General features: G+C 37.0%; 1 protein-coding gene across 6 annotated transcripts in view; it reads right to left on the bottom strand.

Annotated features, from left to right (window-relative positions):
• Positions 1 to 15,766, bottom strand: part of ARFIP1 (ADP ribosylation factor interacting protein 1) — a 78,839-nt gene that overhangs the window by 52,783 nt on the left and 10,290 nt on the right. For 3 of the 6 annotated variants that reach the window (XM_036031909.1, XM_036031908.1, XM_036031911.1), the window contains exons 2-3: positions 12,764 to 12,843; positions 7,535 to 7,636 (exon numbers count right to left, since the gene is read on the bottom strand). In XM_036031909.1, coding sequence (XP_035887802.1) covers positions 7,535 to 7,636; positions 12,764 to 12,841 — 180 coding nt within the window. In that variant the 5' untranslated portion in view covers positions 12,842 to 12,843. The remainder of the gene's footprint in view (positions 1 to 7,534; positions 7,637 to 12,763; positions 12,844 to 15,766) is intronic. The other 3 variants (XM_036031910.1, XM_028519748.2, XM_036031912.1) reach the window with 1 other exon arrangement.

Here is a 15,766-nt window from a genome sequence, read left to right as displayed (position 1 = left end):
TCAAAACATATATGGCACTACCAATAATCAGTAAGGTTCTGCAAGGATTCTATAAATCACACTAACTCTCTTCTTAGTTTCTGTCTGATCGATCCCCTTGTCGTGAGTCTTACCACTCCTGAAATTCATTCTTCCAGTTGCAGGCAGAGACAACTTTCTACAATGCGAATCAGACCGAGACACTTCCATTTTTGTCACTTAGCCGCCACTCTTCACTGCCTTTTAGGTAAAGTCCAAACTACTCCACATGGTTTTGGGGTTTTGTAGGATCTAGTCCTTACTTTTCTCTCTAGCTTCAGTTCTCACACGTTTGCCCCCACATTTTCCTCTTCAATAACAGTGAATTTTCAATTTTATGGTGTCACATCTTTTCAGGGCTTTTAAAGCTTCCTCTGATGGGAATATTGTGCACCCTTCTTCATCGGGCTAGCTCCTCCTTCAATTCAGCTTGGATAGGAATTCCTCCAGAGATCTTTCCATATACCCCTCCTACCAGTTTTCACTTGTTATGCTTGGCCTCGCATATCACTTCTCACATGGTATTAAAATTCATTTGTCTATATCCTCTCTCCCTGCTGGCTGCAAGCTTGCTGAGACCAGGGTGCTTATCAATCTTGTTCCCCTTTAGTATCACTAGCACCTATCAGATATAATACTAATATTTCATTTACTAAGAAATTTTCTCAATTTAAACATCCTCTCTCATTCTTCAAAATGGATAAAACATTCTAAAGCATACAATCATTAAAGAAACAAATGGAAAACTTTACGGTAAATGTTCTATGCATTTTGATAATTTAAAATTTCCCTTTATTGCTTAATGTTTGGCTGCTTATAAAGAATACCTGCCAGAAGCACAGCTTTTATTCAAACAGACCTCCACACCCCCAACTCTACTGTAAATGTACTGCAATCTCCTTAATCTGCTCACAGCGGCTTCTCTGCCTCCTCTCCACAATTATCTTGAGTCAAAGCTGATTACTCTTCAACACTCTACTTACCACGTGGGTAGAAGGCAGGGTCAGCATTTTCTCAGCCCTCCACTGGTACTTCTAAACTACCAGTTCTCAGACTTTAGTTTGGGTAAGAATAACCTGGGAAACCTATTGAAAATGCAGATTCTTCTTAGCTGCCTGTTGTGATTCTCATTAAGTTGAAGCAAGGAGCCCGGAGTCAGAATTTCAAGTCAGTCAGTCTGGTGATTCTGATGCAGGCAATCCTTTGTCCACATTTCGAGGAATTCTAGTCAAAGAGAACTGCTTTCCTACCCATGTGCAATACAGTCCCCCAACCCCCACGTCCTTGGCGGCCACCCTAGCTTACTGCCCTCTTCACCACCCTAACACGGTCACCCAGTCAATCCCAGGCACTTTATCGAGGGCTCTGGCACCTCCAGGTCTTCTGCTCCATCCCCAACTCTAACCATTATCCTGGGTGTTCCCAGCCTTTTGCATGTCATTGGGCACACTTTCAGGCAATGATTTTATGTTCAGTTTGCAATTCCTTCCGAACTGATATACAAGGTGTCTAAGCTGAGTTTTCATAGCTCACCAAAAACAGTCTGCTAATGGCATGGTATATGGCTTGTTGCTTTATTTTTTTAATACAAATTATGAAATATTTAAAATGAAATAAAATCTATCACATGAGCCTGCCTACCTACGCTGACACAGAATGACTGGTTGTAGTAATAACAACTAGTAAAGGTATATGATTTTCCCCCCTAAAAACCAAAAGATGGTAGTTTGATTCAGGTTTGGTAATTTGTAGTTGAATAAAGAGCCAAACATAGTGGGGCAGATAAAAGATGTATTAGACTAGTGTAGCACAACCCAGCCTACACTTCAGTCTCAGGTTGCATTAACCTCTTCATCTCTAATGCCTCTCACTTTTCACGACCCATTCTACTTAGGTGACTGAACTCCCGTGGCCGCTCCGGCCGTGTCGTCAGTCAGTCAGGAAGCTGCACTTCTGGAGTCTTAAGTCTCATAACTTACCTTCGATCACAATCTCACCCTGTATCTGTTTTTCCACTTGATCAAGATAGTAAATCTCCTGACCTAACTATTTGCTTCATTTTATCAATACCCCCCCTTCACATGCTCAACCATATTTCTCTCTCTCCCAGTCCCCTCTCATTCATTTAACAAACATTTAACAAGAACCTGCAGCATCCCTAGCTTTTGGAGTTTTACTGCCTAACCTCTTGGCCTCGTCCTACCCCTGTACCACCTAAATCTAAATTCCAAGTAGTAGTCAAGTCTGGTAAGAGGTAAATAAATGCTGAATTCATTCAAAGACCATCACTGTGGAAATATCTGTATGTATCCACATTTAAAAAAGTCTTTCTACAGATTAAAAAACTTATTCATGATAGCATTTGTTTATAAATAAAAGCACAGCCTATGGATTATAATTAAAATCAATAAGGCTTTAGCCTTTCAATAAATTATGATTTTTCACAATTTTTTAAAGATTTTATTTACTTTTTTATTTAGAGAGAAGGGAAGGGATGGAGAAAGAGAGGCAGAAAAACACCAATGTGCCAGAGATATATCCATCGGATGCCTCTCACATGCCGCCTACCAAGGAGCAAACCTGCAACCGAGGCATGTGCCCTGACTGAAAATCGAACCTGCAACTTTTTGGTTCATAGGCTGGCACTCAGTCCACTGAGCCACACCAGCCAAGGCACACATTATACATTTCTAATCTAACATTTGGACAGCAGTATAACAAATTACAAATAATATGTAGGTTACAAGTCAAAGAGTAATTTGTATTCTTTAGCCATGAACTTTACTAATCTTTCAAAAATATGAACTACTTTTTATTTAGAAGCAAAGACATTTTTGCTGCAAACTGCGATAATACTAAGATAATTATCCTATCCTTTCTACATATAGCTGTTGCCCTTCATCTTAATAAAAAGTGATAAACTTCCAAACATTAACCTATGTAACACTGCTGCCAGAGGATCACTGTGACAAGTTCTTCCATTAAAATCTCTACATGAAATGTGAAGTCTAACCAGAGCCTCTCCAAGGACAGACGAGGAAGGAAAATCAAATGAGAAACGAAACATCTGCAACGAGACACAAAAACATTTGTAATTTCACTGCCTGTGTCACAGTGACACCAACTGGCCGGCAGAGTTATGACAACTTAAGCTACCATCTTAATTTTATACAAAATTATATTTTTTAAACTGCATTATATAGTATGCATTAAATAAAAGGCATTAAATAATTTCAAACAAATAGGTATAAAAGGAAGATATATATATATGTAAAATATCTCAGAAAACTGGGTATCATCCAGTTTTATAGGAGATCTTTCCTAGTCTATAAAACAGTCTAATGCTAAGAAGTACATTTTAACACTTTTAGGAACTTTTATCTGTATTAAAATAGAAATATGGATTTGAGATTAAAGTCAATTTCCCTTTTATTGCTCAGAAATAATGAAGAGAAAGTGCTAACATTTAGGTAAATAAAGGGTGTGATAAAAGTAGGTTTATAGTTGTGTGTACACAAAACAGAGTTTAGTCTTGTATTATTATCCATTAATTTTTGTATTATCTTGCATACAAACCACTGTAAACCCACATTTTCCCCACCCTCTAAGTATGCCTAATAGTGAATGAAATATAGATCTTGAGTGTAATTTATTCCTAACGGTTAAAAGATGCTTTTGAAATACTGTTTTTTACTCATGGTGAAAGGGCTCACAAAGCCAATTTTTATTCCACTTTTATTTTAATTAAAGCATATTAAATATGTAAGAAACTTTCATCATGCATATATTTTTCATAAGAGCAGATGCAAATGGAAACATTTTATGGTGTTGAATTTCTTTAAGGGAGTGAAGTGGGGTATGCTAGTTTATTTCTTCTAAGGAGCCTTTCCCATTGGTGAAGTTCACATATACTTAGGGAAGAGCCAACATTTCCTTTTTAACTTCTCTACCTCTCAACAGAAAGCGAAATAACTATGCAGGAGAATCTCTAAAAATAGAATTTGACATTCACCAAAGAGTAAACTTACAAAGTTAACCAGCTTTGACTGCACAAGAACTCATACAAATATAGTATGTTGTAATGCACTTCACTCTAGTAAGATTCTCTAAAATTAAAATTTGAAAGGATAAAAAAAAGTGCTGCCCAAAATGCTACCCAAAGGCAAATAAAGGTAGAGGAATTAAGTACCAGGTACCAAGGTTAATGGCTAATAACTTGGTCCACACTTAATTACAATAGTAAGAAAGATAGTGTAGTTTTAGTGCAAGGATAGACAAAAAGACCAAGAAATAAGAGTCCAAAAGCCCCCTGTGGAGAACAGACTCTTTTCAATAGACCGTGAATATCAATGAGATATTTATATGATAAAAAGAAACCCTTAACTCCTACATCACACCATACACAAATTTTAACTCCAGATAAATCACAGATCTAAGCACAAGAAGCAAAACAATAAATTTTTTAGAAGAAAACAGTATCTTCATCATTCTGGGACAGGCAAAGATATCCTAAAAAGGTCACAGAAATTGCTAAAAGGAAATACTGGTAAACTGGATTTCATCATAATTAATAACTTTTGTTCATCAAAAGATACCACTAACAGAGTGCAAAAGCAAGTTACAGCCTGGAAGAAAATGTCTGCAACACACACTTCCAAACAAATGACGTATGCCTGGAATATGTAAAGAACTCTGACAATGAACTAGAAAAGGCACACACATCCAATAGAAAAATGGCCCAAGTACTTGAAAAGGCCCTTCATAAAAGATAATATCCAAATGGTCAATGTGAACATGAAAATATGTTCAACATCATTAATCATCAGTGAGCCATTAAGATGCATATCAAAACCACAATGAAATACCCTTATGCTTCCGCCAGAATGGCTAAAATTAAAAGGTATGACATTACCAAGAATTGGTAAGGATGTGGAAAACTAGAATTCTCACTCATTACTAGAATCAACTGGTTCAACGGCTTTGGAAAACCAGTTGGCATTATCTACCAAACCCAAACATCATGTACCCATGACCTGGCAATTCCACCTTTAGGTAGCAACAGAAATATGCGACCGTATGCCAAAAGATGTGTACAGGAACGGACACAGCAATTCTGTTCATAATGGCAACAGACTGGAACCAACTAAGGTATCCACTAACTGAAAATTGTGGTTTATTAACACAATGGAAAATTAATATTATAATGAAAAAGAACTAAATACTGCCACAAACAATATGGATAAACTTCCCAGACATAACACTGAGTGAAAGCCAGTCAGAAAAGAGTACATACTATATGATTCCATCTATATGCAGTGCAGAAACAGCCAGAACAATCTATAAGGACAGAGCTGCAAGAGTTGTGATTACCCTGGAAAGAAGGGAGGTGTCTGGCCCAGAAAAGGGCAAGAGAGCCGGTTCAGGTCCTGGAAATGGTCTACATCTTGATGTGGGTGGTGGTTCCACTGAGCCGCACGCTACTTAACACTGATGCTTTTTAGTATATGTAAACTAAAGCTTAAAACACAAGACAAGACAAAAAACCCCTAGCAGCAACAATAAGAAGAAGAGGTTTAAGAGGGGAGGGGAATATCCAAAATAATGCAGTATTTTATATGCACTGCACTTTTCTTAATCAAAGATCTTTAGCTTTCATTACACTATTATAGTATCAACTCCCTGATGGCAGGTATTTTTATTCTCTGTTATATTGCCAGTATCTGGTATATAAGTATATACACAATAAGCATTTGCAGCATGAAATTGCAAAAGGAAGTGTTACCAAAAATAAGACAAAGCAATCATTCTCTAAAATCTTGGTATAATTATTTGAATTAATAGAAGTTTATAAAGAAATAGGTAGAGTCTAATGATAGTAACTTGAGTTTTCTAATTATGCAGGTGTGTCTTAGTGTTTCAAATACCAGAAAGACTTAAACCTGAAATGAAAATTTCCTTCCTGTGCTCAAAATCTAAGGGTCTGTTTCTTCTCTGAAAGTCACTCTATACTGGACAAGCTGTGCTTGGAAACCAAGTTAAAGCACTTGCAATTAAGGAAACCTCAGCCTGAAGACACATTCGGTCTCTCCAAAGGACTGCCGAGGCAAAAATAAGTAAAATTGATTAAAATGATGCAGCTAAAACAGTGGTTCTCAACCTGAGGTGAGTCCCCCCCGCCCCAGCCTGGGGGACATCTTTGCTCGTCACAACCAGAGGGTACTACTGGTATCTAGCAGGAACAGGCCAGGGATGCTACTAACCATCCTACATGCACAGGACAACCCTCCACAACAAGGAATTTATCTGATCCAAAACATCGATAGTGCTGAGATTGAGAAATTCTGATCTATCACCTTCTGTTAAACTAAAATATCTTATTCGTAAACATATGAAGTAAAGAGAGCCCCATTTATTTATCTATCCTCACCCAAGGACATGCTTACTGATTTTAGAGAGAGGGCAAGGGAGGGAGTGGGAGAGAAACACAGATGTGAAAGAGAAACATCAGTTGGTGGCCCCTCTCATGCTGCCTGGGACTGAACCTGCGACCTAGGCCTGTGTCCTGACCAGGAATCAAACCTGTGACCTTTGGGTTTATGGTACAGCACTCCAAACAACTGAGCCACAATGGCCAGGGCGAGTCCTATTTAAACTGTAAAAAAATTGATCTTCCAACCATTTTTAAAAATATGAAAACTGTGTTTTTAAAGTTATTTAAAATTGTAAACATGTACCACATATCATAAAAACAAATGTTTAATAAAAATATCGCCAGAAAAAATCCATCACTATCATTTCTAGGGCTATATTCAGCATATTACATATTTTATCCCTTTTAATATTCATATCCCCATAGAAGTAAATACGATTCTCACTTATAGATATTAGAAAACAAAAACTAGAAGAGATTAAATAAATACCTGCCCAAGGTTACAACACTAGAAATTACACAGTTAAAGTCTGAGCCCAGATTATGTCCAAACACATGGTGTTCCCATTAAAATGCACTTGAATGGCAATTTCAAATGAGAGGCAGATCAAAAGCACCCCTAGCTTCACCTTCCTTTGGGTCGAGTATGCATTGGACAGCACTTTTGAAACTGAACAGCCAAGTCAGGAGTAGACTACTTGAGAATTACATAGTAATGACACATAAAAAAGAGATTGGGCAGTGCCAGTGTTTAAAAGAATAATCTAGAGTTAATATTTTCTCTCATGACAAACAAAATTAAGTAGCTTTGTAAAGTTATAAGCCAAAATTGTGAGACACGCTCTTGTCCTGGTCGTACAATAGAATTACTGACAGCAACTTCCAAGTCTCAGTGCTTCCCGACCTGGCACTGAACCTTGACAAATCACTGAGATGACCAACCTAGTTAGCCCACGTGATACATTAGATTCCTGGCATTTTGGTCCATCTAAGAAACTATTCCTACAATAAACTTGATTACTTTGGTCTTAACATTTAAGGGGTTATTGTGATTCTTTGTATCAAGAGAAAGAGAAGAAGTTTTACCCTGTTAAAGCCATGTTCGTGAGAGTCATCAACTTCCCCATTACTGGTCACTGGGATCTCTGCTGCTGAATTTTTGGGAGAATCTTGAGCCATGGTAGACTCCTGAAAAAGAGAAAAAAACACCAAATCATAAAAGGTGAAATTCAAAAGACTATATTCATGTTTATGGTACTTAAAAAGCCACCAATATAGCATTTTAAAAAATAATTATAACCCATCTAAACCTTTACAATAAACAGGGTATTAATATAATAAAAATGCATCTGGCTTAGAAACAGGCTTAGCTGTTATCCTGCTCTCCATCTATAAGTCTGTCTCTATTTTGCTGGATAGTTCAGTTTGTTCATTCGATTCCACATATGAATGAAATGCTAGATCTTTTAAAACAGCAAGACAAAATTCCCTCTTTTTGGTTTGCCAAGTCAGGTTTTAGCCAAGTATGACACCTATCTTAATTTTTGGCTCTCCACCCACAGCCCCCTTCCAATCCTGGGGAAAGCCTCCACCAGATGTGGCTGAGGAAAGGCAGGGCCAGTATCTTACTACATAAAAGTTCAAAATATCGGATCATCAAACAACTTTCTCAATAGTTACAACATGGCTAGTAAACTTCTTACAATCTGACCTGTACCTACTTCTCCAACTGCTTCCCCTAATTCTCTCCATACTGATCAATTAGGCAACCGAACGTCTATTATCTTCATTTTCACCCTCAATGCACAGTGACTCCTCTCCCTGCCAACTCATCTCCTAGTCCATAACCTTTTCTGTAACTGCCCAAGACTCTGACACTACTTAAGTTTTTCAAATCCTGAGAGTATACCTTGACGTAATATTCTAAAAAGCTTTACACTTGACAGTCAGCATTTACAGGTGAACACCCCGTGGAAAATAAAGAGATGTAATGTAACATGAACAAAATTTGATCCAAACACTAAAAAGCTATCTTAACAATATAAGAGAGGGCATATGGAAATATTAATGGTAAAACCTAATTTCTAAAATACTTATAAAACAAAGGAAACTTTCCAGAAAGGATGTAAAAGAATGTTATTAGCGTTGATACCAAGATCTTAGCAGTAGTTAGACTTCTGAAATTGTACAAGGCATTTTATCTCCTAAAACACATTTAACATTGTTCTTTAACCACTGAGGACAAGCAAAAATAAAGTGATATAATAATAAGCTTAAAGTTTATCCAATTGCTTAACTCTGCCATTTTAAAATGTTATTTGATAATTTACTAAAAAATACAGTGAAATGTTTCCAATGCTGTTTACTGACTGCATATGCTCAGTGGATATTTTGTTCTGCTCTCAGAGGGTAGTTACATTCTCTTCTAGTTTAAAAGACTATATTCTTAATTTCAGTCAATTCTATACAAAAGTGCAGTGAAGAAAGTAAACCGTGGTAAAGAAGAAAGAAGTAAAAAATATTCAACTCTATTTGCTGTAATTGTGGCTTTCGACAACGAAGGGCGCAGCACTAAGTGGACTAATTATGCATGTCAACTGAGGCTATATTTTGTTCCAGTACCAAAAAGTACAAATGCCCTCTGTGTCAGATGGATTTAGATTTTTCTTTGCCTACAAAAAGAAAGCAATTCTATTGAACTCAGAATTCAAATAGTCTTTGAAATTCCTTCTGTATTAGTAAAATATGGCCTTCTTTAAAAATGGTTAATGTATTTATTACAAAGCATTAATTCAACATGGTTCAAAAGTATAAGGTGAACAAGCCTACTGCAAGAAATCTGAGATCTAACCAAGGTATCAGAAGACATGAATTTAACGGCCAGCCTCTGCCCCTTTATGTAACTTTATAGAAGTCACTTCACTTCCCTAAAGGAGGAAAGTTTCAATTTCCTCATTTATAAAATAAGATTATTAGCCTCATCTATACATCCTACAGCTATCCACAAGGATCAAATACGTAATTGCTTGGCAAACTAAAAATGCCATAGGAAGATGTTGTAATTATAGCACATTAACTTCAGCTCAGGACCAACAGGACAAACAGTGGAGCAGCTCCCTCCACACCGGTGTCTCCAGTGCAGCGGCGCTTCCTAACCGGCACTACGGGCGCCCTAACTACGCTCTTCTAACACAGGCCAATATTGATGCAGAGTTGAAACACGGTCACAGATGCTATTGTGTGTAGCCTTGTTCTTTTTTTATCTTTGCTCTATCTAGGCAATTTTATGTTTTAAAAGGAAGATGACCCTCAAACCTACTGTATTATTATAAAGGAATGGATAGAGCAAATGTGGTAAAATCCAGATAATTATTAAATTTGGATGATGCGTACGTGGGAATGCATTTATTATTTAACTTTCATTTCATGTTGCAAATTTTTCTTAACAAATATTTTAATTGTAGTAGTGTTGACATCTAATTTGTTTGTTGTCGACCATGTGCTACCTACATTTCAAATCTCCCGACGTTCTTACCACCTGCCTGACATCCTCATTTCCATGCGAAACCAATCTCAGCCGCCAGCTACCCCAACCTGCATTTCCTCCCACTCTTTCCTCACCAACCTTTAGTTCTAACCCCAGATGCCTCACCACTCTTTCTCAAACACACCAAATCTTATTTTCGCCCTTGCTGTTTTCTCTTTCTTGAAGGTTCTTACTCCCAGATTTTCACAGCAGACTCTCCCCTTCACATCATTCAGGTTTCTGCTCAAATATTATCTAAAAAGGGAAGCTCAACCAACTGATATAAATCAGCACCCTTCTACATACTTTTAGTCCCTTACCTTGCTTTATAGTAGTAGGACTACTTTACATTATTTTATGAAATAATGTATATGTTTCACATGTCTGCCTCCTTCCCCAATGTTTACAACATAAAAGCCAACTCCTCCCAACACTCAAAACCCTTCCATGAAAAAAAAAATCCTTCCATGACCTACAAATTATACTTCTTCAGATCCTACTAAATCAAACTTAACTACTCACACTTTCTTATACATGTCTCTCAATTTCCTTTCTCTATGTCTCTGTTCAAACAGTGACCAACATCACTCACGTGCTCAAATTCTACCCACACTATGACCCTCAGTTTAAATGCCACTTTCACTGATATTCCTGGCTGATACCCCACTGAACTGCTATAATTCTTCGTCTGTACCACTCTAAGGTATTATTACTCTACATTTTATTTAATTCAAAATCCCCTGTTAATCAACACAAACCTTGAGTGTAGGATCTGTACCCAAGTCACTTTTTTAAAAAAATTAATTTATTTTTAGAGAGATGGGAGGGAGGGAGAAAGAGGAGGAGAGAAATACCAACTGGTAACCTCTTGAATATCCCTAACTGGGGACCTGGCCTGCAACCAAGGTTTGGGCCCTGACTAGGAATCAAACCTGTGACCTTTTGGTTCCTAGGCTGATGTTCAATCCACTGAGTCACACCAGCCAGGGCTTAATTCACTTTTTAGACCTCTGAGTTACATAAAAGAAGAATGAAAGTGCCCTGGCTGGTGTGACTTAGTGGATTGAGTGCCAGCCTATAAACCAAAGAGTCACCAGTTCAATTCCCAGTCTAGGGCACGTGCCTGGGGTACGGGCCAGGTCCCCAGTTGGGGGCGTGTGAGAGGCAATCACACACTGATGTTTCTCTCCCTCTCTTTCTCCCTCCCTTCCCCTCTCTAAAAATAAACTTAAAAAATCTTTAAAAATATGGTGGTTACTTTAAAAAAAAAAGGATGAAAGTACCTGTATATTTTTCTTGGATATTAGAAATTGGTGTATTTATTATTTTGAAGGGCACACAGAAAAATTCAATCAATAATCTCAGGATATATTAATACCGAACACAATTAATTTGCTTGCTTTCCTTTTCTGTTGTTAAAAATCAACTTACTCGCTTGTTTTCCAAACTTGCTCACTTCTACCTTTAAGTAATATTTTTCCTAATTGTTTTTTTACATTTACTACTCTTTTCTACTTTCTTTGGGCTCATGTCACAGCCCTTCTCCTCACTGGCTAGGTTAACTCTTCCAGGTCTCCACTGCCTAATCTACAAAATGACGTAGAAAGCCTCCTGTTTGCCTCCAATGCAAACAGGGTCACTGTAGCACTGAGTGAGATACGTGTAAAACCCAGCCTGGCACCTAACAGGCTCTCAGTGAATGGTGCCTATTAGGCTATTATTTCTTCCACAGATATAGAAGCAGCAGTTTAAACACATTTCAAAGTACAATGTTTGAATATTAAAAATACAAAGAATAGAATCTACCTTTATCTGCTAGAATCAAGACTGGACTAGAATACAAAGCAAGCCAAGCTCATGTTTTCTTCTTTTCTTAATTAAAAAACAAAATAAAACAAACAAAACAACCCTTACGTCATTGAAAAAAAAATGCTGTGGCTACCGCTGTGCCCCATGTACAGGTGGCAAAGTGGCTTGGAAACACTGCACTGGAGTCAGAAGACCCAGTGCTGTGCTCCAGCCCTGCCAACTCCTAAAAGTCAGTCTCCACTTCTCCGGACGTTAAATATGTGCAACAAATAAATGGGGAAAATAATTATTCTACTTACCTAACCGAATATCAAATTGACCTAAGGACCTAGGTGGGACAATGTGAAAGTGTTACTCTGTAAATCTTTAAGCACTATAAATATGAGAGGTATTACTAGTATTAGTAATGGTATTAAAAATATCTAGTGACTTGACTGCACTATAAATTAACCTAATATGCTTTTCTTTATTCTAATGGACTAGAACAGTAGTACTTAGGTGGTATGTATTAGAATCACTTGTAGAACTTCCAAAAGCAAATAAACAGAAAAATATACATGGCCCTGTGTTTATCTCTGTAGATTCTGATTCAGTGAGTCTGAAATCCAGAACTCAATATTAAAAAAAAAAACACTGTACGCTTGGATTCTGAAGCATACCTAATTAGAAAGAGTATTAGAGTAGATGAATTCAAACATGAACCGTTAACTACTATTATTTCAACAGAAACCTCATTTCACATTTAAACTAGAAACTATAACCTGACCCAACTTTTACATTCATTTCATTGTGGAAAGGCAAATGGTAACTTGCTTCCTATAATGAAGAACCTCCCCCCGCCCCCCGACTCCTTCCTTGGGTTTGTGTGTGTGTTTGTTTGGACCAATACATGTGCAGATCAATGAAGTCCGTGTGTACAGTCTAAAACTCGGATTGCGATGGGCTGTCTTTGAAAAGCAGTATAAATGCCACCCAATCACCTCAGAATTAGACTTGACTTCTTCTGTGGCTGGTTTAGATGCACCAAGAGTAGCAGTACCATTGCTGCAGTCAGACATGCCTAAAAGTAAAATGTGTTAAACACACATTAAATCACTTAGTTAAAAGGTGTATCACTTCATCAACATCCTTACAAATATCCTACAACATATCTACTTCAGTCATAATTTGCTTTGTAAAAGTATCTACAATCATATGAGTATCTACTGATTATAACAGGTGAAAGAAACAAAACCGGAAGTTCAGAAAAAGTATGCAGAATGTAAGAATACATATCTCAATGTTAAAAAATAATTTGATAAAATCATTTGAGACATGAAGCAGAATTTAAAAGATCTATTAATATGTACTGTATTCATAACTATATATAAATACTGTTAATCTAACTAGTAAAAGTTTTTCACAGGGGTAGAGATTAATAATTTTGAAATTATGTATATAATAGAATTGAATGAATAAATAAATAGAATATAAATACTGAGAACTAGATTTCTCACTGTTGGAGAAAAAAATTATAAATAAAAAAGGAGAAATGCTAACAAAACCTGTGGTGTTGGACTGGAATCAATTTTCAGTATAAAATCATGGTTTTTAATGTATGTGTGTAATATACAAATGTAACACACAAATGTATTTATATGTATAGGTTTCCTAGCTTTGTTCACTGAGAGGGCCTAGAAGTAGTGACACCCCACACCAATGAGCATAACTGGTGCTCAGACTTTGGCCTCTACATAGCATTCTAAGGAGAAGTGGTTGACTCTAAGGCTGCGGGAGGGAAATTACAAGCGTAGAACATTTTCTTGTATCAAAAGGAAAGTTAAATTAAAAAAGGGAGGGTGTCACTGGTGTGGATCAGTTGGTTGGGCATCACCCTGCAAAGCAAAAGGTCACCAGTTAGATTCCCGTGGGGGGACGTGTCTAGGTGTGGGTTCAGTTCCTGGCGGGAGCATGTACGAGAGGCAGATCGATGTTTCTCTCGCTCATTGGTGTTTCTCTCCCTCTTGTTTACCTTCACTTCCCTATTCTCTAAAGATAAGTAAATTAAAAAAAGAGAGGGGCTTGTAGAAAGAGCAGAGGAGGAGCCCCTCATGGTCAATGCTGAAACTGAGCAACAAAATAAGTGATAGTTCTGAATTCAAACCTACAGAATGAGGCAAATATTAATGAGTGCATGCTGACATAAATAATCAAATAAATAAGTAAAAGGGGGTAAAGAGACAATTCTTCCTTACAAAAGAATCTCAATTAATCAACATTGAAAAGAAAGAGGGAAAGAATCACCATTAGGCAAACATCACAATAATAAATGTTGCAGATAAGAAGATCCACTGACGACACTACAATAAGAGGGCAAAAGTTTTGAGGACAAACAGAATTTATACTACATAATTTCCAAGCATCTCCCACAAGGTCTTTGTCTACTGAAGAGGAGAGAGAGGCGATGAAGAAATTCGGAGTTCGCAGTGAAGAAACTCAACAGATCCAACCTAACCAAGTGATAAGCAATCACCAATAGGAAGACCTGTCAACATTGTCATCCCCTTGATATACTGCACTGAGGGTGCAACATCGTTGTTTTTTTTTTTTTTTTGTGGTATTCTTGCAAAAAATGCATAAGCGCAGTCCAATCATGAGAAAACGTTTGACAAACCAAAATTGAGGAACATTCTACAAAATAACTGATCAGTACTCTTCAAACGTGTTGTAGTCATGAAAGATAAGAAAAGTGTTGAGAAACTTAGTAGTTTAAAAGTTACTATAGAGAAATAACTAAACTCAGTGGGAGTTCCTAGATAGAATCCTAAAGCAGCAAAAGGACAGTTGGTTGAAAATTTGGTAAAATTCCAATAAGGTCTATAGTTTAGTTAATTATATTGTACTGATATTTCTCATTCTTGATAATTTTATAATTATATAACTATATATCCTATTCTTGATAAAAATTGTATTAGGGTTATATAAGATGCAGCATTAGGAGAGGAGGGGTGAGTAATATAAGGAAACTGTACTATTTTTGCAAGTCTAATATGAGATTTTTTAAAAAGCTTTTAAAAACAATAAGGAATTCTGAGCAAAGGCAGAGAAATTACCGTTGGACAGGAGGCAATGTCTTCCACTGAGGGGAGAAGAGGAGGAAGGAATCGTGGAGACAGCAAAGAGTAGAATGGAAAACAAGAAAGTTCAGGAAGTTCATTTTTGCTGCCTTCTATTTTCTTGTGACATAGAAGTTATCATTTGCTCCTCCGCACTAAACAATTGCACCAATTAGGAAAATATATTATCATCCGGCTCAAGAAAAGACCAAATAACCCCAGGCAGACAGAGAAACAGGGAATCAAATTTCTAAGAATAGCAGAGATAAGTACTAAACCTGTGTTTTATTTATATTCTTTAAAGGCTCTGACCTTCTTCACATTTATTTTTCAGAAGTTCATAACTTTGATAACTAACATACATAGGGAATGACAAGTGGTAAAAAGTTAATGACATAATTTGTGCTGTTTAAAATGTTTTCTGATCTTTACCTAAATTCACTGTCATCTTTTAAAAACTGTCCTCAAAAGAGAATGGTAAGTTCCTCTTACAAAACTACCATTCGTGTTCGGGCCGCATAGACGCGTCTGTACTGGAGGCCAAAGATGCCTGAAGTCATCTCTGAGCTCCACTTCTTTAAATCAGTGAGAGGTATTTATGCTCGAATGAGTGTAAGAACCAATAACCTATAAAATGAATTACTAATTAGGAGTTGTAAAAAATGCATAAACAATAACGTCACCTGAAGCATATCATTCATCCAACTGTTTGGGGTTGTTTTTTTATTTTAAATATATTTTATTGATTACGCTATTATAATTGTCCCAATTTTTCCTCCTTTGCCCATCTGCACCCAGTATCCCCCTTCCCTCCAGCAATCCTCCCTCACCCCCATCTAGTTCTTGTCCATGGGCCATGCATATAAGTTCTTTGGCTTCTCCATTTCC

The sequence above is a fragment of the Phyllostomus discolor genome, chromosome 8, assembly GCF_004126475.2.
Source record: "Phyllostomus discolor isolate MPI-MPIP mPhyDis1 chromosome 8, mPhyDis1.pri.v3, whole genome shotgun sequence".
Taxonomy (NCBI): Eukaryota; Metazoa; Chordata; class Mammalia; order Chiroptera; family Phyllostomidae; genus Phyllostomus; species Phyllostomus discolor.
The sequence above is the reverse complement of the archived record's forward strand: the minus strand, read 5'-3'. Positions and strand labels throughout refer to the sequence as shown.